We start from the raw sequence: 27,883 nt of genomic DNA on the forward strand, positions 1-27,883 counted from the left end.
GAGCATCTGTTTGTGGTTTCAGCTTCCTGAGCTTACATGGATGTCATGAACAGAACGTCTCATTGTAAAAAAAAATGTTTTTTCCTCCCTAAAAGTAAAAACTTAGATACAACGGGTTTGATATCGCCAAAGAGAAAGAAAAAAAAACCTTGTTTGAATTTTTGACATGTCCTACACATCTCCAAATGAAAAATCCATACTTTAATACTTAAAATATCTGATTGCTAAGACTTTTTCAACCAAAATGTAAACAAATATATATGTGGAAAATATAGATTATGAAAATATAATTATATGCAAACATTTTTGTGAACCTCCTTTTTTTAACTGAGACATGTCTCTCCACTATCTGTGGGCCTTAATATCAAAGAAACTATATTCATCAGGTAGCAGGTATTTAAGGCGGTTAGGAGTCTGTTGAACTGGACATAAATTAGTTGATATGCTGATGATAAACCAAGGGCTCTTGAGCCGTTGCATCCTACCAAACAATGCGTCTAACAAGTTTTTCGGGGTTTTCTGCTAAGATTTCCAGTTAAATCAAGAAAAAGACACACAGAAATACCTCTGAAAGTTTCCAGGTCTAATATAAACAATGTGAGAGTAGGGTCAGGTGTGTAAACCTATCATGGACTTAATTTTAAGAAGGTGTGATTAGCGTGAAATACAAGACATCTAAAGTAGTTAAGACCCGGTTCTTATACTCAAAGGCCTTGTTCTTAAAGTGGTGATCTCACTGCATTGGAAGTTCAGTAGCCAAGGAGAGTTTGGGTGTGTGTATGAATGCAGAGGGTGTGTTTGTGCGCGGTATTGTTTGGTGTGCATGTATCACAGTGAGACAGGAGAGAGGGGGAAAAAAAAATAAAAAATAGGAGCGTACTGGGCGGTTTTGAGGGTATGTTCCTCTGTGAGAAAACCTCAGACTCAATGTCGGCAGGGGGAGAAAAAAAGAGGAAAAAGCTTATTTTTTTGTTTCAGCTTAGTGAAAGATAACGAGAGTGAGAGAGCGCAGTGTTTATAAATCACCACCAACCAGTCCTTCGTCTTCCCTCCCCCTCTGGGTTTCCCTTTCTCTATTTGACCAAAAGCTCGACAGATGGATACAAAGAGGGTTAATGATGTTTCTAAGATAGTAATCACTCTAAGGAAAATGTGTACCTTCTAATTAGGGCTGAGAGCAGGGAAGAAAAAAAAAGTCTGTTTAAGCGGTTAATGTGACGGCTTTCCTAAAGAGAGAAATCTTAAAACTATCATTTTCGGGAACCACAATCAACTAAGAAGTACAGCGTGCAACGGATCATTCTACCTCTGCAGCGTAAAACTACTTTCAACATTCAGTGATTTGGGTTTTCCTTTTTCCTTGCTCTCTTGGATTTCAATGCAAATACCATTTTCGAGTCTGATAGATGAAGCCCTTTTAAAAACCAAAATACAAAAAGAAAAATTATAATCCTGTATATTTCCAATCAAACAAAGAATTGTATTTAGGAGCACCTCATTTTGATGCAATTACTTAATGGAAGTAAAAGTTGTTTTTCTGTCAGCATTTGACCTGCTGATTTATGGTCAGTACTAATCTAGGGATTACCATCTTTGGCTGAGTGATTGGTGTGCCTCTGATTAAACTCTAAAACTAAAATAGAAATGATAAAACACTCTATTCAGATCAAAGTGCAGCTTCTTTGAATCTTAGCCGCATCTCCGTTCAAACAAGCTTTATAATAACACAAGCCAGTCAATATAACACAACAAACATCTTTAAGTAGAATCTACCTCACGCAGTCTGACACAGTGACCCATTATCTGTGTTAGGAGCCTGAGGGCGAGAAGCACAATGTCAGGGAATAGGCTTCTCCAACAGGCAGAGGCGGTCTGATCACATGCACATCTCAAGCAGCCACTTTGGTCAGTGGAAGATAACCAGAGCCGCATAACATCTAATTACGATAAGCCTACCAGGCTGGTTGCGAGCTCCCCATTTCTAACAATTAAAAGTCAAATTTACATAAGGGCAGTGATTTTGTCTGCTATATGCAAGTAGAGAATATGGAGGAAGAGCAACCAGGTGGTTGTAGGAAACAGTTGATGTGCAGGTGCAGAGCTGCTCTCATGAAGGAATCCAGGGAGAAAATGTTCATATTTCTATCCTGCTCTTTTTAAATGATCTAAATCAAACCATTATTAAATAATCTCCCTAAACCCAAATTCTAGGTGTTTATTATCCATCACAGGTGAAGTTAGAGTGATTTATTCAAACATGAAGGCCCAGACAATTAAAGGGGCGTCGCTGGGGGTCTGTCACTGCCGTTCATCCTCCGCAGTGACCGCACTATCTGCCCACAGCCGCGCTTCAGAAAAAAACCAACAACAAATGAATGCGGGCGGAGAATACTGGAGCAAATCCCACACTTACTTTGTAGAAAATCATCTTTAAAGTGCCGTAGAACCCCATCCTTGTAATCCTTTTTTTCTCCCTCCTCAGTGACAGTCGGTGAAGTCCAAATGCTTGGAGGGGAGCTAACTCTCAGGTAGATCCGCCTCAGATGCGAACATGCTCGGGCGCGTCACCGGGCTGGCTAGCTGGCATTAGACCCCCACGGAGAGGACATCCGGAGGAAAAAAACGATCCGACGCGCGGCTTCGACTGAACGGGGAGGAGAGGAAAATGGATGGGCGAACAATGATGATCCCGGAGGCTCGCGCGCTGCGACCGAGCAGCATCTCCGTTAAGGGGAGTGAACAGATGAGAGAGAGAGAGAGAGAGAGAGAGAGAGAGAGAGAGAGAGAGAGAGAGAGAGAGAGAGAGAGAGAGAGAGAGAGAGAGAGAGAGAGAGAGAGAGAGAGAGAGAGAGGAGGAGGGTGACACTCTGTAGGGGGAGAAAAGGGGAAGAGAGGAGGGGGGGAGGACGGAGGAAAGCGTCAGAGCGCAAAGCAGTGCCCCTCTTCCTCCTCCTCACAGCCTGCACGACGGCTTTCTCCGACTCGGCTTGGATTGTAGCCTCCCCGGTGGAGATGGAGGGAATGGTGCAGTCCTGTGTTTCAGCAGCGGCGCGTGCGGCGCATCCTCTGCTGACCGGGGGGGGTGGATGGAGGGGGAGGGGGAGGGGGGTGGACTTCACTTGTTGCAATCATCATCATGCATATAATGCAACGCTGCCTTATATGATCCGCTTAAAGCATTCTAGATGCAGCGGACCAATTCAACGCATGCACGCATTTAGACCTGCACTGATCAGGCATAACATTATGACCACCGGAGGGTGGCGACTGATGCTTTTATTTACCATGACAACGATTAGTGGTTGGGTGTTCTGAGACCACAGACATCACCAACAATATAAAACCTACCAGAGCACCAATCCTCCAAGAATGGAGGACAGGTGAATGTCAATTAACGATTATTTTTTTGATTGATCGATTTATAATCGGATACAATGGTGTAAATATCGGTAAGCAGAGACTGTGGTTGCTTAGGGGCCCCGGACCTCTTAGGGGCCCCGTCACTGACTCCTGGTTGGCCCCCTAGGCAATTGCAGACTAGGGCGTCTCTTTGCAGATGTATTGGGACAAAAATTTGGAGAGAAAAAAACAGTTTTACCTACTTGACGCTAGTCTTTCTGACTAGACCATATTTATACCCCGACACATGCCAGATTTCAGCATGATGGTGAGCTGTTTAAACACAACACCAACAGCAAAGCAGACGGTGATTTGAGTATTTTATTTTTTACACTACGACTTGGAATTATGGGTGACCCAGAGCGTAGATTAAAACCGTTACGTACAATGTGTTAGCGACGATGGATACCAAAAATAGGTAGTAGTCCTTCGTAGTCCTTCATGAAGGTGAAGAATGATTAAATGTGTATGGTTGTCTACCGGGGGGGATATGGGGGGGATGGGGTGTTGTACTTCGTATGGGGCCCACCCAGATAATGTTGCTTACGGGCCTATTGTTGTGTCGTTGCGCCATTGATCGGATAGCAAAAGGTTACTTAAAGAAGACTTTTCAGGAAATCAAACCAGGTGAAACATAAACTTTTCCACCTGAGGAGTTCTGGATTGAGCATATTGACACACGAAAAAAGTTATTTTATCTTAAATGCTAAATGTTTAGACATTTTATAGAATTTTGGTATAATTACTGCTCCAAGTGGGTCGCTCCGTCAGCTAAAGGCATATTTTACAGTATCTACAGCCCAACGATTAACTGATTACTAAATTAGCTGACGATTATTTCAATAATCAATTAATCAGGATTGATCCGATTATTTGTTTCAGCCCTAGTCATGATTACGGCATCCGATTCAGCTAAGGAGCTACTGCAACTCATAGCTCTGAAGAAGTGAAGACTGGATCTGATCCAAAGGTGTCAGAACAAAATGTACTGTAGTTTGTCGTTGATAAGTGTGCATCAATGATCAATAACCTTCTCCTTTAGGAATTGTTCAACACTAAAATAATGATAAAATAATCATTATTAATAATAATAATTTACAAGATGATCAAAACTGTGGAGGAAGAGGACCTGATCCAGAGGTCGTTTCCGCCTTAGTGCCTACTTTGTGACTTTTTTGTTATATTTAGCATCTTTTCAGATCCCTCTACAAAACTTTATCAAAGAAAATGTGAAGAGAGAAAAATCAAGCTACTTTACTTTATCTGTCTTGTTGAAGATTTTAGAGATAATAAATGAAGTAATCGCCCTGAATTTACCATCTTCGCTGAATGAGAGAGCTAGCCCCTCACTTCTACTAAACAAAGGGACTCAGACGCAGCAGCTGCAGCCCGTGCCAGTAGTTGCGACACTCATTTGTTTCCCCAGTAAAAATGGTTCAAACAAGCACAAAGCTTCCAGCGATTGCCCCTGAATTTAAAAACTGAATGTAAATATAAAATAAAAATCAATGTTTTAAAAAAAAGTCTGAGAAAACTGAAGGTTTGTCGTTACTTTTGAGAGCTAATTTTATACACCAAGCTGTAATTGTGATCAATGAAATTTAGTTGGGTAATACATAAATCATACTTCTGTGGTGTGACAAACTGAACACACATTTATTTATACTTTCCACGGTCTTTGAATTGGAAGACACAAAGCAGCAGTTCCTCTTCTGATCCAAAAATCAGCAAATCAAATGACCGAAAACATGTGAATCGATCCATGTCTGCTGCACCTGCATTATCTCAAGGAGATAATTTGCATGACTGACGACACCTGCCAACTTAGGAACACTGGGCATTGTCTGTAGCTTCACATCAGTACAAAAGGAAGAAAAAAGAAAAAAAAAACTAGAGTTGGCAGCTTGCATTTAGGTGAATGCAAAATGTCCCAACCTTTAAAATGTCCTATGATCAAGGCAATCAGTGATGGGTTGACGTTAACGTGTAGTCAGCTGTGCTAAAAACTGAAACATTTAAAAATGATATATCACTAAGAAGTTAGAGAGAATACAGTGATCTTAAAAGATTTTAGTTGACTGGTCAATACAATGGACAAGACAACTGGTTTTAAATCAGATTCAATGTTTTCTCCTTTTGACAACTCGTTGCACCAGCATTCACCAAAGAGGGGGGCAAGGAAAGGGTTTTATTCAGAGGCGATAGAGCATCGAGTTCTCAAGCAACCCTGACTGACACTTGTAATTACACATACAGACCTCAAATAGGGGAATGTCACATCACATAGCAGCTAATGGAAAAAAGACCACTATTGCTTTGTTGGTAAAATCTCACAATTCATAAAAACTCTAAACATATACATGAATTATGTAAGTAAAATGCTAATTTTCTAGGAATAGATCTATTCTGTGTGGGCAGAAAGGTGTAGTGGAACTTCAGCCACACAAAAGCTTTGAAAATCATAAGATGTTGAAGTGTTGGAGAAAAAGATTGGGGCTTTGTCTGAGTGTGTTCAAGGGGCTCTCATGAGGAAGCCCCTCTTGATGCTCCACGTCACTGCAACCTTTACACAGCACACCAGAATGCTTGGCATGCGAGAGGAGTTGCACTGTGGCCTTTAGATTGGCCGTCACTCTTTTTTTTACTGGTTAGTGAAGCATTACCAGGCTTCTCTTCCTCTGTGAGTCTGACATGGTTATGGGATCTAAAAAAGCTTGACATAACAGGTGTATTAAGTGTCAGACTATATAATTGTTATTTTAATAAAACAAGTTCAGGTCACGTTCTCTTTAAACACTTTCTGCAGTATTTAAACAGTAGTGTGTATAAATATACACTCATTACATTCCGGTGCAGTGGATGGCTTGTGGTAAAATGCAAATGTAGTCTCCTTTGACTCCACACAGAATGACATCAAAGTCAAGGTTCCTGTATTCTGACTTACAAAGGGCCTCAATGCTTTGGAGAAAAGTGCAATGGAACATTTGCTGTAGTATTGATGATCAAATATATATTTTAGTTTAACGCTGTCCATAAATCCTCTTAACACAAGATTATAATACAGAGATCAGAGCAAACTGAGCAGATATACAATAACCTCTAAACCTTAAATGACTAAAACATATTGTGTTTCTTTTTTAAACAGGCAGTTTTTATAAAGAAATTATAATTATACAACTATAATTTATATTATGCATAATTAGCATGGTATTTTGTACTCGTACCAAATGAAACAGGTGTTTAAACCATTTGCTTGTTCTAAGTAACAAAATATGCATATAGAAATCTCATCACAAATTTGTTTTTATTAATAAAAAAAAAGTATACAGTGTTCTGAGGTCTTGGTATTAGATTTTCTGGTCCATTTCTACTTCTAATCTGTTTTTTTAATTCCAGCCTCTTTTTTTTTTTTTTTTGGTTATCTCAAATTATGAAATCTTATGTACAACAAAATCCGCTGTTTTATTATTTCATTTCAATCTAAATGACAACATTCTCAGTCAAGACACAAACTAAAGCCCTTTAGTATTATGTAGTGTGGACAGAACTCGTTTTATTTTCAAGTAGGATTTACTAACGCAAGGGAGACAGTGAATCACCGAGTTAATGATTAAAATAAGAGGGTGAAGTTGAAGGATGCAAATACTTGTCAGGCAGTGATGCATCACTAAATAGGTCTGTGTCATTGTTTGCCTATCGTCTAAACTGAAGAAAAACCAGGGGGGCTGTTTTGTATAGACGATTCTCAAACAGAGAAGTGTGATTCCAGTTTCTAGGCAGGACAGATGCAGTGCATGTGGTGGGAAGCTCAATGGAGGAGGAAACAATAGCTTGTGGCATTCTGTTAAAGAGATAATACCCGACGCGCCTGGATGAAACTGAATTAACAGATCCTACAGCCACCCATGACAGCATCACTCAACTTTAAAGGGTCAAAGTCAAAAAATAAATTAACAGCGAGAGGATGTCTCCGTCCTGACATCAATGTGGCCCAGAGAAGGGCTCTGAGGGCAGAGGTCTCAATTTACAATTAATAATAATTAGAAACTGATCTAAAAGTACAAGCAGGATTTTTGAAAATTTAAGCCAGAAAACAGTCAAACCTATCAACTGTCAATGTGTTGAAAAACGGAAACCATGAAACCTTGTTCTGCTGGAAAGGAGCAACGTTACCCTTAATTTTAACATTCAAAACCTTGTAAACTAACTGGTTAAAAAAAAAAAGTCTTTTAACAACTTGTAGGTATGTAAATTACTGGACTACAAGGAAAAAAATCAATTTAGATTCTTAGTTTAACTGAACGGGCTTGTCTACACATCATGTGAAGCCAAAATACCTAAGATATAGGAAAGCCACACTGGCATGGATTTGAATCCTTTCAAATGAATAAAGTACAGTCAAACAACATCAAATGTTAAATCCAAACAGCCATACCTAGGTCCAATCCACATAGAGAACAAGCCAGGCGTATATCCAAAGGGATTTTATAGTTAGGGTGTTTTACCTACACAGATCCAGTGTTTTAAAAGACCAAAACAGATCCACCAGGTCCCAGAGGGAAAGATATCAAAGCACTGGCCTTGTGTTTCTGTAAACATGAATGTTTGTTTTCTGACACGGCAAGATCATGACTCCTCCTCACTCTGTAACAATTATGAGCATCATTGCCATCATGTTTCTGTGTTTACATTGCATTACCTATCTGCATATGTCCAATGTTTGGTACTCTGTCAAAGTACCACCAATCAACCAGGTACCAACGCTACAGCCTCTTTAGTGGACCTCCCTACACATCTGTTTTTCTAAATCCTCTTAGAAAAGATGGGCAGAGCCTTAGTTGAACAAACACTTCTGACATGACTCAATGACTCCTTTTTGACAGCTAGCACTGCCTACACAATGATCTAGACAATCCAGACCGTTTCCTGTTGGACTCACCCTCAACTGTATCTGTACAGCTTTTTTGCTTTTGCAACTGATTTACAAAGCAACTATTTTGAAAACGCGCCACTCATATTTGCACATTAGCAATAGGTGTATTCTACAGTTTGAATGTTATTTTGTTTAATCTGATTTTGGGTTTTACAAATTTAATAACATTTTAAGGAAAGGAAAGACTGGATTAGCTGATGGAGATTTTTGTCTTCCAGAGTGCTTCTCAGATGTCTCCACAAAGCTGTCTGTGAGGGTTATTTAGGGTCAAACAGGTTACTGTGTCACAAGATTTCATCATTAGGTATGCAACTTATCAACTTGTTAATCAATCTAAAGCTGGTTGATATTACTGAGCAACTGCTTCTTTAAAAAGCATACATTTTCTTTTCCAAAATCTTTCTAGTAACAAGAGGATATTTCAATAACATTAAAGGTTTCATATTTTTTCTTTTTTCCTTTCTTATCAAATATGGATTGAATAAACAAAAGAAAAAAATTCTGTTACACATGATTGAATAAATAAAAAGTTGAATGAAATATGCCAAACACATATGATCTCAATGTCATTAACTCATTTTAAAAAAGTACATCCCTCTGACATACTATCAGACAACTTGGTACTTCATTTCAATGAAGCGGAAGGTAATGCTGATATAGTTTCCTGATTTTGAAGTAATCCAACAATCTGGTGAGAGCAACTTGTTGCTGCTTTTGAACAAATTGTTGTGGTTGCTCTGGGAGGATATTAAAACTCAACTCCATGAAGAGCATTAAAGCACTAAAGCCTTCTTTTCTACCATGCTTGTTGCTACCATGTCTTCATGTTGCATTTTTTTTGCATAATGTGCACTACTTTTATATCAAAACATTCTAACTTTCAAGCACATCAGAGAAGTTATGTTGCTCTGCCATGCAGCACAGCTAAATGGGCACTAGTTAGATCATAAGTTAAGGAGTTTATCCATCATTCGTATTAACAAACACCCCCTGCATAAATTGTAAACGTAAACAGAGTAAAGAATCCCGGACCGGATCATGGATCAATATTGATGAGTTGCTATAAAAGTTGCCATATAAGGCCCCGTCCACACGAAGTCAAACCCTGGCCACAAAATTTTCACCAAACCAGCCTCTCATCCATACGAAGCCGGCGTTTCGGGGGTCTGTAAACAATTTTTTTTTTATTAAGCCTTCAGAGTGGGAAGATTTTGCGTTTTCATCTTTAAGCTCTAACCGCATTTTTTTTTCTTACACGCATGCGTCATAGCGTCGCCTCTAAACACGCATGCGCAACACCAGTGACGTGCGGTGAGGTTCATAGCTGGTGAGGCACTGACGTCATCAGAATCAGATTTGCAAATAGATGCATAGATTGACAGCAGTTTACAGGTTATGTTTCACTTCTGCATCCTTACACATACAAACTGTAGCTCACAAAACACACATTTCCTTAAAAAACAAAACAAAATAAATGTTATTACTGTCTTACCTTTACTTATAAATGAATAGAAGTCCTCCTTATCTTCCTTCAGTTTTAAAAGTCTCTCTGTCTCAATGGAGATCACTGCCAGGGAAGAAAGCCTTCCTTGATCCGTCCTGTTCCTGCCTTATGTTTTCAGTCTCTTGAGCACCCCCTGCCATGAGGCAAGAGAACTGCCTGCCTCACCTCGAACTTGTTCTCTGCCGTTTATAATCGCTCATTACACGAAACACGTTACACAAACACAGTTGGTGACAAAAAGCTCTGTACATTATATACATAAGCCAAATTATTAGAAATAAGTTCACATATTACATTTGTTTAAACCATTTTATTGACGCCGTACAGCAACATGCTCTCTCCGCTTTGCAGCCAGCGCAGAGCCAGGGGTTGCGCAATCCAAGGTGAGGCAGAGCTCGCTGCTGCCTCACCGGCATCGCTTCCAAGCATTTGAATGGGAAAATAAGAAAATTCAGCGATTTTGAACAAATAAAAATCGAAATTGGTGAAGCTACATGAAAAATGAATATTTTTTAGTACAAACCACCGGATGAATATAACAATTTAAATTACTTTATGATTATATATTTTCTTTCTTTCCATGATGGCTGGTGAGGCACTGCCTCACCTGCCTCCCCTGACCGCACGTCACTGCGCAACACAGTATCACAACAACAATGGCGCTGTACTGTGTTGAATGGTTGCTGCTCATGCTACTCACCCTGCTGTCGGGCTTACAACAGAATCTTCTTCTTCTGGGATATCTCCAGGAAGAACAGAGCAATATCGACGACATTGTTCAGCACCTGAATTTGACTGAACCACGAAAATGGACCCGCAGGGCAAACATGTATAAATATTAGTGCGCATGCCCAACATTTCGTTGCCTGTTTTAGCCTATTTTTGCTTTGGCACCACAGTGCCACTTACAGGCCTGGCATACATTTTGCAGCGTTTTCATGCATTCGTGTGGACGATCACATTTATTTTACGTCTCCGTCTTTATGACAAACGTTCTGGAAAATATTAGCGTTTCGTGTTCGTTTTGACTTCGTGTGGACGGGGCTTTAGTTGCTTTACTATGTTTAGGCTTTAAACACTGTATCCTAGTTTAGGATTTTTATTTTGAAATAATTGTTTTATGAAGCAGTTCACAAATGCTCAAATAAATTAAATAATTAACGAAATAATTTGATTTACCAGAAAAAAAGGTTACAGTTATGGGTAATTATGAAGAAGTTAATAAGTGATGCTAAAGGTGGAATAGGTAGCTTTCAATTGGTGATAAAATAAACAAATTTCACTAATATTTAAGGGATCTGGACTTCATTTGTTATTGACTGATACATAATCTCCAAAGGAATGTTTGAGAGAAAATAAAATGTGTATTTTAATTGTTTATTTTGGGGGCATTGTAAAGACAAGGGAAATGCGTTTATAAAATCTTGACAACAAAATAAAGAGTTTTAAGATTTTTCCAACACTCAATCCATTTCCAACAATTGAGGAATCATAGTTTCCCCAAAAATATTAGGTAAATCTCATTTTGCCCCCTAAACCCAATACTTTAAATAAATAAAAAAATTAGACCAAAATATTTATTAAAGACTGAAGATGAGTTTGAGCTATACAAGGAATCCATCAAATATCTTTAATAAACATATATTGCTAAGGGTTTAATGACACTCCCTCTAAAAATCCAGTGATGTGTTAAAGATTGAGATATTTTTACAGAAAAAGAAGTAGGCAGCTACAACTGTTTTGTTGTTTTGACATGTTTTACGGCACAAGGCATGCACATGCTGTCATATGCTGTTGTCTTCTCACCTTCTGCTTAAAAGGATCACCCCGAAAATACAGTAAAAAGAAACAAAGCAAAAATCCTGAGGGTTGAAAATAAAATTTAAATTTATATGCTTTGAACTTTTTGGTGTGTTTAAAGTTTTTCCACCACAAAAGAGCAACATAGTTGTATCTAATGTTTATGCAAGAGAGGCATCAGAACTTTTTACACCAATCTAGAAGCGATATGCAGCTGACCCCAGCAGCTGCCAATCTAGGTAAGGAAACTTTTTTATTTTTGCTTGAACAAAAATATAAACACCCTCCTAGTTGTTCCTAGCAGAACCAAAAGGATAGCAGGATTATCGGTTCCATGTCCTTGTATACCTGCCAGGGGGGAAAGAATGACTTGAAGTGGGGATTAAGATGGACGCAGCCTCGTTAGCTTCGTCAATGTGGTAATTTTGTTGTAGCAGAAGTAATGAAGTGCAGGAAATCAATGACTGGGTTTGAGTCGCTTTGCTCCTAATGATGCCCTCAGTCATTATTTGACCGGTCAAAAGCATCACACTGAAACTGTAAGGACATCAAAGAGTCAATGATACGCAACAGTTCAATGCAAGTGGCTCGCCAGAAACTAAAAGTTGCTTTATAGCGAGTCGCTTCAGCTCAAACAAACCAGGGCAGTTTAAAGCTTTTTAGGAAACCTTGGTTCTATGTTGCACCATCAGAAAATATAGAAATAAAGAAACAAAAAAATGCTTATCAAAGCAGCGCAAATCTTTTATAGCATGTTAGCTGGGAAACCTTTTAATGTAATATTTGAACATATTAAGTCAATAAAACCACAACTACATACAAACAGTTTTTAAATATACCAACACAAACTGCAGAGAAAATGTTAGTTCTAGTCTTTTTTTTTTTTTTTGCTCCTTTTTAGGTCTTGCATTTTAATGCGGTTTGAGCAGTCTGATCTCATGTAGATCTACTCCGATTTACTCGTGTAAAGTTGGTTCTAGAAATGCTTCTAACAAAGCCAGGTGAAACTCAGCCAAAGCTGGCAAAAACATTTACACAGACACAAACAAACCTCTTTAATCATCCAACATTTGGACTTGGCATCCGGGAGAAGGCAGAGTGAGCCTGTTTGTCATCTAAATGCGTTTCATGTCCTCTTCATATTCCTGAATGTGCTTTAAAGGAGTTTCAGATCAACAGTTATAACCTCAGCTCCTTTGGTATTAGTCCATCCTACAATTGTCATTGTATAAACTTTAGGGCTGCAACTAACGATTATTTTGAAAATCGATGAATCGGCCGATTATTTTTTCGATTAATCGATGAATCGGACACAAAATATTTTTTTTATATTAACCTCTTCATTCCAAAATAAACATTTTAGACAGAACAAACATGCACGCAAGTACAGGTTTCTCATTAACTGTACTGGTGCAATATGAAAAATAAATGTTTGTGTTAAAACTACGCAAACTTACATGAGAAATGTAGCTGTACATCCACAAAATATAGGGTATTTTGTTTCATAAAGCGCAAAAAGAGACAGGCATTTTTGTTTTTTAAAGCCCCTAAGGGGTTCAAACAATACCCCCCCCCCATTTCAACAAATGAGGTTTTTATAGACTAGAAGAGTTCTGCCTTTTAAGACAGGAAAGGATAGCAGTTAAAGTTGCTACTTGAGAAAATACTGAACCATAGAGATAAAAATAGCCCTGTGATTCAAATTATAAATTGTATTTGGAATAAAAATGAGAGAACTAGGGGTGCTAAAAAACACATCCTCCAAAGACAGATATTTACATGGGAATGTGGCAGATAATTAATTGACATATTACTGATCTGGCTGGATTTTATTCTGCTTTACTTCCATAAATTGCAGGATCTTCTTTACTTTATCTTTGCCAGAAGATTTAAACTTTAAAAGCCTTGCCCTCATAATTTGCAAATTAATTTATTTATAAAGAAAATATAAACGCTGCTTAAGCTAATTCAAATGAAATTAAAAGTAAAATAAGAAGCCAACCTTATCACTGTCTGTAACCTACTAACAAGGTAAGGAAAGCATCAGATGAGCTACCTGAGAAACTAACGTAACGTTTCCCCACTTTAAAATGAAACAAACATGGTTACTCATCCTGCTGATGAGCTCTCTTCACTGCCATTGAAGGCCCCAACGTGTTTTCTTTTCAGGTGCTGCGTCATAACAGTGGTGCTTCTGTGCCATGTTCATTTGTTTTTACAAAAGTTGCATGTTACGACTTTTTTCACTTTACAAAGCGCAGGCTATTTTAATTATTGTGATCAATTTGCGCCGTCAATCCCGGGGCATGCGCGCTTCATTTGCAGTCTGGACGCTGAGGGTAAACTCCTCACTAAAATCCTGCGGCTCTGACTGCCCCGCTGAGAGGGATTCCTGTGGGAGAGAGAGAAAGGGGTTGGGATGGGGGAGGCGCCCCACGGCAGCAGCTGCCGCTGGAGGAGAAGAGTAGGAACGATACATGCTTTCACGTAAGAGTCTCCAAAAGCCGCCAGTGACACCGAAAAAAGTCGCCAGATTTGTCGCTAGTAGCTTTTTAAAGAAATAGTCGCTGGAGGGGTCTGAAAAGTCGCTGAGTTGTCAACACTGCAACTGCGGCGCTGACTCGCTCCGCCATATTTTTTTTTCTTCCCCGGGATGACGGCGGCGGCGGATGACGCATTAATCGCGCGACACAACTAATCGATGATTAAATTCGTTGCCAACGCTTTTAAAAGTCGATTTTTATCGATTTTATCGATTCGTTGTTGCAGCCCTAATAAACTTACAGTTAATTGAATTTGCATGTTTGCTGTTTGAATAAGAAATTTAAAAGAATGTAAACCATCTCTTATTAACACATGAATGCATGTTTTTTTTTTTTGGTGTTGATAACTTTTAATCAGTATTTGATGACTTTCTGGTGTCCTTGGGTATAAATATCATGTGATGCAAACCCTGACACTCAAGAGAACATTCTTTTGAGAAGAACATGCCACTCAAGTCATCAGATGCGTCCAGCTTTAAAACTCAGGATGTTCACTGATAAAAAAGCAAACTATTTAACTAAACTTAAAAATGTCTACCATAAGCAAAAATAGCAACCTTTTAAACAACTGGAACAGGGACCGATGAGGACCAAAGTACACCGTGTCTACATGCAGTTAATTATTTAGTAAGAGATATTGCTGCTGTGCGAAAAGATATTTAGTCTTTTAATTATTGTAATTTTACGTTTCAATCTGTGCAGTTATTTGGTTAGTAAGCCTGCTTGATGGGAATCCTCAAGAACACTTTCTTACAAAATTATAAACAATGCATTAAATGCTGCTGGTGTCACCAAGAAAGAAGAAACAGAAGTAGAAAAGCTAACTGCATATTGTGAAGAGTTGGGTATGCAGTGATGGCATTTGCTGAACAGAGAAAGAATCAACCATACTATCACCCCCTTTAGGTATATTGTGTGTCTTTGTATAGCACTTTATCAACTCCGATGACCTCAAAAGCATATGCAAGATACAGATGGAAAACTAGTACATAAATTTCTAAATTGCTTAAATGCGATATTTGTGATGTGAATCATTCAGCTCATGTCTTCTTTATCCAGAACATGCTATTAAGTAATGAAGCATTGCACAAACCAATAATGTCTCAAGAACAGTTTTTTTCCTTACTTTGATTACTGCTGTACAGACTCTTTAAGTTTTAAACAAAAACAAAAAAAGATCCCACCTTCACAAACTATTAAAATGCATTTTTCCAAGGTAAGTATTCTTTAAAATGGAATAAATGCCTTGCCTTTATGCATTTTGTACTGCAGGTACTACAATGGCTTTACTAATGTTTGTCAGTCATTCTTGAAAGTAAAAAAACAACTGCTTAGACCATATGAACTATCAGAGAACAAACTGTACTAAAGGTCTAGATGAATACTGTGATACAAAGACGAGTATGAGTGAGAAAATGAGAAGGTTTGGAAAGCTGTTCTATCCTCAGAGCTGGCTATTGGAGCGGCTCCCTTTGCCTTCTCTGGATGGTAAGTGTGTATAACTGATGAGCTAACCTGGAAAGAATGCAGGTGTAACATCTTCCTAGTTTGCTCCTGTGAAAGTTCAGAACACAGCACAAACTGCTCTGAATTGGCAATCTAATTTGAGATAGCCAAGTTAAACAAGAAGAGGCAGAAAAACAGCAATCAAAATAAAAGGGAGGGGAAAAAGACAGATTCATGGGAGTAAACTGCGTGATTCCCATGTTAATACCAGATGCAATTTCCTGACAGCGAAGGACAAATTTGATCTTGCTTAGATGTGTACTTTGGGCCACACTATAAAAGCTGGGTCTCCTGTCTAAAGTGTCTGATGTTTTTTTTTTTTTTTTTTTTTCCATTTTCTCTGATGGACCACAAGGAGAATCTAAGAAAGCAACTTTTTCAGTTACCAATTGAAGTGCAGACAACCTCAGTGTCTGATGGCAGAGTGTCAAATAATCTCACTAAATAAATAAAAGATCATAAAGCAGGAAGATAAAAGTTGTCGTTTGCTGACAAAGATCAGTGATGCAACAAAGACGCAACTTGCACACATAACTATAAATGGACAGGCTCCTATTGTCCTCAAAGGTTTGACGACTCAAAAGGATTGAATCCCAAACGGTTTATAACTTTGTCCAAACTTTGTGAAAATAACTCAAAATTGTACTTTTGTTTGTGTAAGAAGAGCAATTGAAATGCATGCTGAAGAGCTGTATTAAAACCTCTAGCAATGCCAACTGCTGGGGAAGGGCACTGCTCTATGGGAAGCAAAGAAACACAAATAGCCTACCCTTTATTGACCAAACAAAGGCATTTCTTGATAGGAATCCTCAAGAACACCCTCTTACAACATTTTAAACAATGCATTAAATGCTGCTGGTGTCACCAAGAAAGAAGAAATAGAGAAGTAGAAAAGCTAACTGCATATTGTGAAGAGTTGGGTATGCAGTGATGACATTTGCTGAGCAGAGATAGAATCAACCATACTCTATCCTCCCCTTTAGGTAAATTGCATGTCATTGTATAGCGCTCTATCAACTCCGATGACCTCAAAAGCACATGAGACTACAGTCACTACTGATGAATGAGTACAGCTATTAGATTCAGGTGTGTTGAAACAGGGTTGTCTAAAAGCATGATAGCGTCTCAAGGACTGGACTATGAACATCCCGTCATCTAAGGCTGGGGTTCCCAAACATTTCAGCTTTCAGCCCCAAATATAACCAAGTAGAGGATTGGCATTTTTCCACCTCTAAAAGCTCACCCTTCTGAACAATGTTAGTGTTCATTAATTAACAAATACATTGTTCATGAGCTATTAGGGTTGGGAATTGAAAAGATTTTCACGATTCCGATTCCCTTTTCGATTCTATGAAATGATTCGATTCTTTATCGATTCTTTTTTCGATTCCAATTTGGGGAAAAAAGGAGAACAAACTGTTTGATTATCAGCATCAACTTTGTTTACTTAACTATTGCACAATCTTACAAACTCAACAAGACCAAGATGTCCACAGGAAATGTGAAACTGGAGTAACATCTGTGTTTAAATGAAAATGAATACAAGAACAAACTTAATAACCAACAATGTCTAATAAATGATGGGATAATAACCTATGTTAAATAACAAAAAATTCTAATTATAAAACAGTAGTAGGGAAAATTAACAGTTCTTTTGCAGAAAGATGAGCATATCTGCTTTTTCTGGAAGGATACGGGATCTTTCAGCGCTTAAGGTGTTTCCAGCCGTGGAGAACACCCTCTCAGATGGGGTGGAGGAAGCCTGCACACAGAGGTAGTTTTCAGCCAGTCCAGATAGCAAGGGCAGCGTATCTTGCTTGTTCCACCACCACAGTGTGGCGCTATCCCTGCAGGGGATGGAGGGCAAGCTTTTATAGAGCTGGATTTCCTGATCTACCCTTTGGGCTAAGGAAAGACGGGGCTTTGATTCACAAAGTGACCGCAGCTCGTTGTCTTCCTCCTTGAATAGTTCTTCCAACTTGCGTAACTTACGTAAAAAACGTGACGTAAGTCGTGCTCCCCAGAGCCGGCGCTCTAGGCTCTGGTGCTGCGGGAATCGAAAAAAGAATCGTTCAGCGAGCTGCCAAACGATGCCATGGAATCGGAAAATACGGAACCGGTTCTGAACAGGAACAGGTTTTCGATTCCCATCCCTATGAGCTATGAGTACAATGGATAAAAGCTTTTACTCAACTGCCGGAGGTAAAGTGAAAATTGTTTGTGGTGAAATAATGCATAGAAAAGAAAAACAGGTGATGTGAAGTGATTTAGTAGATAAAGAGTAAAGAGCTATGACTCAAAGCCTTGAACATTTGTATTGGTAAAACATGCCGTAAATGTGTCTTTATCCAACATTTTAGCACATATGGAAGGTACATTAATTATCTTTAGCAGCATTAGTGGATGGATGATCCTGTGGTGACGCTACTGATACATCTGCCAAGATTGAAGAAGCTACATATATTGAAAAGGGTCAAGGGTCATACATGTTTTATTTCAGGCCGTGCAAAGGGCACTGACCCAGGAATGACCTGAGAGCATGTTTGATTCCCCTCCTTCATTTTCTAACTTGATATCGCTAGAGGACATCCAGGCAAAGAGGATTTCATGGATTTATTAACGGAGATGAGAGAAGAGATTCACGTGACCACAGAGCCAACTGATCAATTGGCCCTTCACCAACTCAAATCTCTCTATTTCTTTTGAACTTGCATTTTGTTCCTGAATTTTTTTCCACTATAATTGGATGAATAGAAAAACTGTCATTAAGACGCTCACATGTCCGGTAATCTTACTCAATTGTAATATTTTAAAACTATGCATTCCTAATTATTCTGGTTCTTATTAAAGGTTTGGACCAGTTAACCCAAAGAATATGAGAGACTGTGATGACATGTAAAAAAAAAAAAAAAAAAAGACTTCTGTGACTTCCAGATGGTTGCTAATCTATCCTAAAGTTAGAAATATCAGAACATTAGCAACATCCCTGAGAAAAAAAAACAGTAGTGGAGTCTAAAGGCATTAGCATTTAGTAAGATATATTGATTAGAAACAAAAAGTTTAAACACAATGGTACAAAAAAGCTCCTGGAGCAGCATCAGTTAAATATGCCTTCTCTAATCCTTTTGCCTCCAATTATTTCCATTTTGACAAACTCCTAGAGTCCTCCTACAAACCACTACTCCACAAACAAATACCGCTTTCCTGCTTCGTAACTCACAGCGGGGTGATGGAGAACACAATAGATAATCTGGAAAAGCCGACTAGAGGCTGTGGTGCTGTTTGTTTACTTGTTTTGTTTGCCTATGTCTTGTGTTCTAAATAATGCATTAAAGTTTTCAAAGTATTTCCCAAAAGATGGAAGCGTGTGGGATAGTCAATCACTCATCCAACCAGCACAAGAGTGCAAGTCTCTGGAATGGGTTTATATTAATATGACAAAAAGTCACTGACTGCTGAAATTTATTCAGTGAATAAATTAACCATGCAGGTTTTAAAGAGCAGAGTAAAGTGCTGTGCTTAAAAAGCAGATGCATGTAGATTAGGCATGGTATTGTCACTGTATTGCTGTATGCTAGAGCTTTGAAAAGTTAAGGGTTCAAGTCTTGTGTTATACTAAATCTATTCAGTCCTTTAGAAATTGTAAAAAGGTTGGAAAGACCTTTGGGTCAATAATGTGGAATTATGATGCTTTAAATATCTCATAACTCACAGTGGCCTACGTGTTAACCAAAATGAAAAGGGTTTGGACAAAAACAAAACAACAATAATGGATGTATGTTAATTTTTCTCTCTTAAAACCGATGTTACCGTACCTTCTTTAATCAAGAAGGTACGGCTCACAGCCGATTGGTAAAAATGAAAGTTAAGCCCTTTTCAAAGATGGCTTTAGTGACGATGTCATTTTCATCCACCCATGGGTCGATTTAACAAAGAAAAAACCCATTGAATATTCTTAAGGAGACTTGAGCTGCTTTTTCAACAACTGAAGTGGCACCCAGCTAGTAACTCGGAAGCACTTTGAGGAGAGAGGAGTGATGCTACCTCAAATTTTTCATGTGTCTGAGCATAAATACAAGCTCCGAGTTCACCGAGGACCACTGAGATACATCAGACGTGCACACCTAAGCCACAAATGTAATAAACTAGGATCATAGCAAGTTACACGGCTTATAAAATAAGACATTACTAAAAATACTTTCATTTTATTTGGCTTGCAGAACAAAATTCTGATCGGGGAATAATTACAGACCCAACTGAGCAGGGCACCAGCTGCAGTCAAAACAAAACGGTGGTGTTTGAAGCACATAAAACAATTTATCACTGCAACTAATAGTACCCCAACTCAAAGTGATTTTTCGGTTCAGTGTTGTGACGAATCACTGACATCTGTATTGGAAATGCACATTTTACTTCATCCTTCTGACTTTTGCTACTAAGAAAATCAGACTTTTGTCTATTCTGATTTATGATCACAAGCATTTGGGTGTAAAACTGGACATTTGTAATCCTCACACCGGATACTATGATTCTCACACAATGTACAAAATACATTTTTTCTGAAACTTGTATATTATTTCCCTCTCTCAATAATTTTGGTTTCATCTCTAGTTTTATTTGGTTTCTGCATAGTCTAAATAGCCTGAATACCTTAGCTTTACAGCATACTGTGCCACAGAGCTCTTTTCTGTGCCTGTGTCATAGATTCATGACTATTTTGTTGGGACGATTAGGGAAACACAGTAGATCTATTTTGTTATACCACTTCCATAAGAACAGGTGAACCATTTTCGGTCACCTGTACTTTAGGCTCTTATTTTTTTTATATTTTCGTACTGTAAAAAACGTAACGTTAGCAAAACCATTACCACTGCAGATCATAACGGGAAGCAGTGCTCTTCACAACCAATTCACCCTTGACCCCTACAGATGACCTTTGAATTTCACAATAGGCAACACACAATAGCCGCCATGTGCCTGGTGGTTTAATCTCCACAGCCCATCTGCTGCAGCTTCTGCCTGTGAGTTGAAACTGGGAGAGGAGAGGGAGTGCCCAGCATTTCTCTGAAGCTCCTTGCTGTCTGCCTCACTACATCCTGTGGGACAGCTGTATGTTAATGCGCACAAGAGGCTGGGGACAGCAGCAGTCGCTGGGATTGCCAGGCAGACGCAGAACAAGGAACCCCTTCTCAGTGGGTAGCCAAAGGCATGAACTTGGCAGATTAGACATTCAGGAAACAAATAGGGCACCATCCCAGGCGTGCACTCCAAATAAGCAACAGCTAACTGCACAAAAACTGCAGGAACAGGAAAAGGCAATAAGCAGAAAACATCAAACACATTAATACTAAAAATACAAAAAAATACAAAATAGTCCCCTGTGAATGTAGTCTTTAGGATAAACAAGAATGGAGGAATGTACCTTTAAACTCCTTTATCCACATAAAGCAGGCCTGAGGGATTTTATTTCAACAAATGTGGTTTCTTGCCTTCTACAGCTGCAAGCAATTCTTAGGCTGCAGCAGACTTCATACTCAGTGTTGATGTCAAATATCTGAGGCAGGAGCAACAGAGTGAAACACTGATGGCTGGGAGAAAATAATATATAAATAATTCAAGGCCAGGCAGGTTGCACACCTAATCTTAATGTGACGATGACGAAGGACAGGCAGGGCGGTGGGCAGCCTTCAAGGACCCCGCTAGACTCTGTAAACTGTTGCCAGGTAACAGCCTTAACTCTGGCTGGCCTCCACCCTGCAGCGTGCTGCTGCCTCTGGCCTTGTCGAAGGTGGAAACTTATTCACCATAAAGTCCCCCATCTCCATTTCTTAGTAATGTTTCCATGACCGTAATAAAAGGCTCAAGATATACCAACAATCTCTCAGCATCTATGATGAGTTTAGCCAGCCGCCCACCTTATGAACATCCTCACCCAGCTGCAGGAGCATTTTAACAGAACTACATGACTTTCAGGAGTTCCTTTTTTTCTTACTCTGCTGTTATTGGTTCTAAAACAGGGAAGGAACATTTGAAGCATGCAAACATATGTAAAATTTTTTATAGTTTATCATTATAAAAGCATCCAAAGACTCATTCCTCCCTTCAGAGGAATGAATAACTTTTGATTGGTTTGGCACACCCACAAAAACTAACTGAGTGATCACTGTTGTCTTTACTGATTCAACTGATTTTTCATTGTTTGTCCCATTAAGCAATCAATAAATGATTGTCTACGGCCCAAAATATGATTACGTGCCATCACTGTGTGCTAATTAGCCATATAGTTGCACTACTGAATATGTCCTTGCAGTGAAATTGCCTTTTAAACAACAGGTAATTTTTATTAATAAAGCTGAGCAGTATGAGTATCTGCTAGGGTCTGTCCATTTTCACACTATAATAGAACAGCATATTTTCCATAAATGTCTTCCTGTAACTTTTATAATATATGCACTTACCCTACACATAAATGCAGCAGACTGACTCACAGAACAGGGTTTACGACTTGAAATGTGAACTCACTTTTTAAAGTCACTACTAACAAAAGCGTTGCTGCATACTTATGTTGGAGCATAACTATTCTGTTTAATTCAGCCTAAAAACACACATCAGCTCCTGAACAAAGATTAAACCATTTTATTTCACAAAGACAACCCTTGGGTCACTTATCCATCAAGTTCAGAATGAAAAATGTCAAATCTACCACTAATCAGTAGTCGCTCTGAGACAGGGATCTCGTTGTGTTACTGGGCAAGAAAGGAGTAAAGTTCCTTCTGTAAATATCGGATTTGTCTTGAGGACTCCTTCAAGAAGTACACTACCTAAAAACGTTTAAATTAGCTGTCACATGGATACGATGAATCTTTAAGCTACACCAAACCACCTGCTTACTAACTCTAGGTTTTTACCATAACCACCCAATTTCTGTTTTCTCCTTTTAACAATAAAACACAGCATCTTTATACTGAGACTGTTTCCAAGCATTTCAAAAATGTCCTAGTGAGGTACGTTCAGTGAATAAAGACCAAATTCAAGGCTCTCACGGCTGTTTTATGTCAGTGAAACTGCAAATACATAGTGTTAAGTGTACACTAATCTGTGACATCCTTTTAAAACAGGTAGATTTTTTGAACATGTGGAAATGGAAGCATTTTCAAAGAGGAGAAAAAATAAAGCTACAGCAATGAGTGCAGCAGAGGCCAGCTATATCTTCACTTGAATCTACAACCACAAGCAAAAACTTCCTTAGGTGCTTGAGGCAAAGTTAAACCTTTTGATAAGTGATGAGTGGCATCAAATATTATGGGGCCACTGGGGCTAAATCTGAACATGTTGGTTCCATTTTGGTGAATGGTCCAATGGAGCAGAGCTATATGCTTGAAGAGCAGCAGTTATTGCAATGAATAACAATGAGTTGACTTGAGATAGTGATGCATAAAGCTACAGCAGTTATGCTAAATTTATCTCCTGAATTATCCCTAAATCTTAAATTTATGTGGCCGCTGCTGACTCTGACCAAGCGAGTCCAAAAGTACCTTCGGATCCGTGCAACCTCAAGGGTTGGAGTTTACTATACTGTAAAAGCTGATGTCATGTTTTCTAGTGGTTTAATACATAAATCTTATATTTATGTCTTATATAAAATGATAATTAGATTTAAATTGTTTCGAATGATCTCTTATCAGGAAAGGATCGGCTTTAATAAGTAAAAACTGAGCTTTCCTTTACAACAACCTAAAAAAAGAAAACATAAACATTGCATCGAAAGAAAAAAGAGCCATGAAATTTTCAGTGACTAGTTCTGGATTGTTCCGAGTGAAAAAAAAGCAAGACTCTACTTTTATTTGAAGTTGTCACAATCCTGGTTAACCACTATTAGATTGAGATTACTAGAAAGATTTCACAGAACTGTAAGTAAAGGCAACAGTCTTGTGCCTCTAGCTCGAGCTAAAACTAGCAAATCTGGCTCTCTTCAGAAAAGGTGAGAGCAAGAAAATGAACTCTGTAGCTGCTGCTGACTAGGCAGATGCATCTACAGCTGGCTAGGGGGATAGAGCAGCAGTACAACCCAGCCATCGGGCTCCAGCGGCCCCGTGAGGGTCCCGCTCTCCCACGCTCATCACAAATTAAAGAGGCCAGTTGGACCACATCAGCACTTCCTCTCCTATACACTGTAGCATGGTGATGCTTCCAGTAGGTGCACTGTGCGTGAAACCCTGACAAGATTCAGGGTGATGAAGCGTTAAGCACACATGTGGGTTCTGGTGTCCTTAAGCAACTCCACTATACCAGGCTTCAGCGTATATGAGATCATAGTGTGGATGATAAACTTAAAAATGACACTTCAGCTCTCTCAAGTGAGGAAAAGTGGAGCTTTTATGTAGGTCCTCTGACTAAAGTTTCTCCCCGGTCACACTAAATCTACTTAGCAAGATGTTTTTGAAGATAGAACTGACGTCTGAATGTTGTGTCCTGGTACGGAAGCAAAGCTGGGAAATCTAATGTAGCCATGGACTCGCCTCCATTGTCATCAATCACAGTAGCACAAGAAAAGAAATACACAGATGACCCGGATGTGTGTCTGTAATTATATTGATTTTCCATTTTATTGGAGAAAATCCCAGTAAGGTGCCTTATTCTGTTCACAGAGGCTGTATTTTTCCACTTTGCTTTGCCTCAGTTAAGGGCGGTTGTAGTCTATGGTTGGTTAGCGAGTTATAGACTTGCTAACCAAAAACTAGAATCACCAGGGAACCTCCTCTGTTTATTTTGTTTTTGGCTATAAAAAACACACTGGGGTTAACTCCTAGAAAATTAGTTGGTACTCACAATCAGACCCAAAAGCTGTGGCCTTATAACATTCCTTTTAATTTATCTATGAAATGTAAAAAGGGAAAAACAAGGATGGAATTTCTCTCCATATTTCATAAGGCACGTTAATAGTAGCTGGAACTGCCAAATATCACTTTAACTGTACGTTGTTTTAAACGGGATTTGTTTCCAAATGACCATGTGGGAGGCTTTATGGATATCTGAAATATATGGTATTAACCGAAATTAAGAAACAAATTGTGATCTATGTTTATGACTGTTTATGACTGTTTATGTTGCCCAGCCCTACCAAACAGTGAGGCTACGTCCACTTGGAGCCAAATACTGTATTGTAACAGCAAAGTTCGAACCTAAAGATGAAAATGCTCAAAGCCAGAGGAGTTGTGAAAGGTGTTGTTTGCTATGCCACTGAGAGAAACCGACATAATGCTACAGAGATAAAGAATTGAAGAGAAGAATAAACAACAAAGCCAAGGGAGAAAAATGTCTTGGTGTAAAATCCAGTCAGTTGAAGAGCATCTCTGACTACTGCAACTCAGGAGTCTGCAATTCTTGCTGGTTGTGTTGGCACTTGCATGTTAAGGCAGCGGATGGTCTTATATTAGGTTACATGTACAAACCTGCCACTCTGTATCCAGTTGGTTTTATAAAGAAAAGGCGCCACAGGGGGCAGTTTTGAATCTCACACTATGAAAGCAGTCGGTTTTCCCCTGATCTGTTAGATCAAGACCTCCTATCTAACCAAGAACTAAGTCTGCTAGATAACTACTAATCAGTTCACTGAGAGGTTCTGATCTATTAATCTATGGTCTGTGTGAAAAGTAAAAATAAACGATAACCAGGGTTAGGCACAAACAAACACTTCAGAGATCATCTGGTTAGTCCGGTTGGACTGCTATCATTTTTAACAACACCTTGTATTTGTTTTGGTTAAAAATAAAAGTAGAACAACGAAGATTTTACAGAATCAGCATGACCCTTTCTAACTCTAGGAACACTGGACTTATTTAAAGCAATTACTCAGAAAGCCTGAAAGCTTCCTGTGACAAAGACCTGCCAAACCTTACAAGTACGTTTCCATTTTAGGTGGAAATGGTGAAAAAAACAAAACAAAACGTAGCTGTTAAAAAAAAAAATATCGAAAGACGGATTCCAACAACTGAACAGCATCTTGGAGAGAGAGACTTTTGCTTAATGCAACTCTGCTGCCTAACTGCTGAGCAATATGAGTTGATGATAACACTCAAGAGAACACTGGAGGGTTTGAAGTACTGCTTTAAGACACGCATGCACACACAGAAATCTTTCCAAATAGTACTTAGCACATATTAGCCCTCAGCGCAAAAATAATTTCCTTTCATGTTGATATAAAATGTGTGCCAACTTTTGACACTCATTTAGGCACTAGAATATATTGTATATTTTGTGTTTGTGTGTTTTTATATATATATATATATATATATATATATATATATATATATATATATATATATATATATATATATATATATATATATATATATGAAAAGCTTATATAATTAGGATCTTATTCTCGTCCATGTAGACATTATGTTGAATGAAAATGAAAGAGATTCTAATTACTTGGGCTAGAGGATTATATATAATCGTCTTTTAAAAGATTGAACTTATAGATGGTGAAATAATGTGATTCCACTTAGTCATCCCAGATATAAATGCATTGTCTTTTCCAAAGCACTGTCAAAGCTAAGCTGCGTTCTTTGACTAAACACTGGAGTGATGATCAAGCAGCATCAGCACCAAGTCTTAAATCATCTCTGTAGTGCCCATTGTGGCTACTGCAGAACAATAATGTGAATTCCAGAGAGAGAAAAAGATGTCTGTTTGAAGCAAAGCTCATAGAAATGTGGCAAACATGTTTTTCCTTAGTTTGTCAAGGAATATTTTGTTACTAAATGAATAGATGTGAAAAATGTAGTTCATAACTTGCTAAAGCTAAAATAAACCCACTTTTAGAGGAATTAATAATTCCTTATTCCCATTAAACAAATTCATATTTCAGGAAAACTTAGCTTTTAGAAAAATGTGCAAAGCTCTTCAGGTATATTTGACATTTTTTTTTTTTTTTTTTTATGTTCAACATTTTGCTCTCCAAATAAATTGCTACTCAAACTTCAGACAAAAGCTATGTGGCTTTTAGCATTAACCTCACGCAAAACAAGGTTTACCAAGGATATTTTGTTTTCAACAATTACCACAGCATTAATGATGAGATGTGTAACTCTATAAGAGCATATTTGGTTCCCTAATGTAGTGCTGAGTGCTACAATCATAGCCATGACAACCTGAACATTTATTCAACCTTTGTCTGTTGGAAGGAGGCGAGTGAATGGGAGAGAGCTGCAGCTTGAAAGACGACAGATGTATATGTGGAGACACTTGAAGTGCTTTTGCATATCAATTTAGGTTTCAACTGGGAATGGATGGGCAAAAAAAAAAAGACGAGTGAACTTTTGAATTTTACAGGTGGTGGTAGGAAAACTGACCTGGTGCAAGAGTTTATATACAAAACCCAAAACTCAAGAAGAGCTGTAGCAGAAAGAGGAGGATTGATGTGACCCAAAGACAACAGATAAACACAAGACAAATCACATAAACTGATGCATTATGGATCCTGCTAATTTTTCGGGGAGGCTCTTAAATCGGTTAACCTTTAGGTTATGCTGCCACCTAGAGGTTTCAGCAATACTGTGAGCAGCTGCACCTGAGATGGAGAACATGAGGTTTTCTCATGCAGTTTAAATTATGGACTGGGATGTAGATAGCTCAAAATGAACCAGATTTAATTGTAAAAAAAAGATATAGTTTCTTACCTTTATATTAACATCCAATCGCATGACAATGGACATAGAAGGAAGAAGAAAGAGAAGAAACAGTGATTAAAAGGCATTAGTACATGAAAAAGCATAAAGGTTGACATTTGTGGGGGCCATCCCAAAAATTATAAACTTCATTTATTTTAGAAAATTAACCTCAAATATGAAGATTTATTCCCAAAAGTTTGAGCTATTTTAATTATGTTGTTTTTTTTAGTTTATTTTGGGCCACACCAAACAAAGAGACCAAATCAAATATCAGAAACTGTGTTGATTGTTTCAGAACAGTAGTAACAGTCATAAAAAAATAATAAACATTTTAAACCCAAAGACTATCTTGGCACCAATTCCTGACCTTACAGCTGCCCATCAGAGTCTAAGCAACATTCAGTTCTGACTGGGGACTTTTTACAAACTCTTTAATCACATCAATAGAAAATTAAGTGGAAGGAAACGTGGTTGAAAATAAGGCTGAAAGATTTTTGCCGAATTGCTTTGCACAAGCATGTAG

At 38.4% G+C, this 27,883-nt stretch overlaps 1 protein-coding gene across 4 annotated transcripts in view; it reads right to left on the reverse strand.

The window, feature by feature from the left end:
• fbxw7 (F-box and WD repeat domain containing 7) overlaps window positions 1–27,883 on the reverse strand; it is a 123,363-nt gene that overhangs the window by 29,945 nt on the left and 65,535 nt on the right. The window contains exon 1 of one of the 4 annotated variants that reach the window (XM_038271776.1): window positions 2,414–2,750. The exons of the other annotated variants lie outside the window; for them this stretch is intronic. Within the exon in view, the coding sequence (XP_038127704.1) occupies window positions 2,414–2,452 (39 nt within the window). The 5' untranslated portion in view covers window positions 2,453–2,750. Of the gene's footprint in view, window positions 1–2,413; window positions 2,751–27,883 lie in introns of those variants that run through there. 4 annotated transcript variants of the gene reach the window in all.

Source organism: Cyprinodon tularosa, unplaced genomic scaffold (assembly GCF_016077235.1).
Source record: "Cyprinodon tularosa strain WSP-4 unplaced genomic scaffold, ASM1607723v1 ctg81, whole genome shotgun sequence".
Lineage (NCBI taxonomy): Eukaryota > Metazoa > Chordata > Actinopteri > Cyprinodontiformes > Cyprinodontidae > Cyprinodon > Cyprinodon tularosa.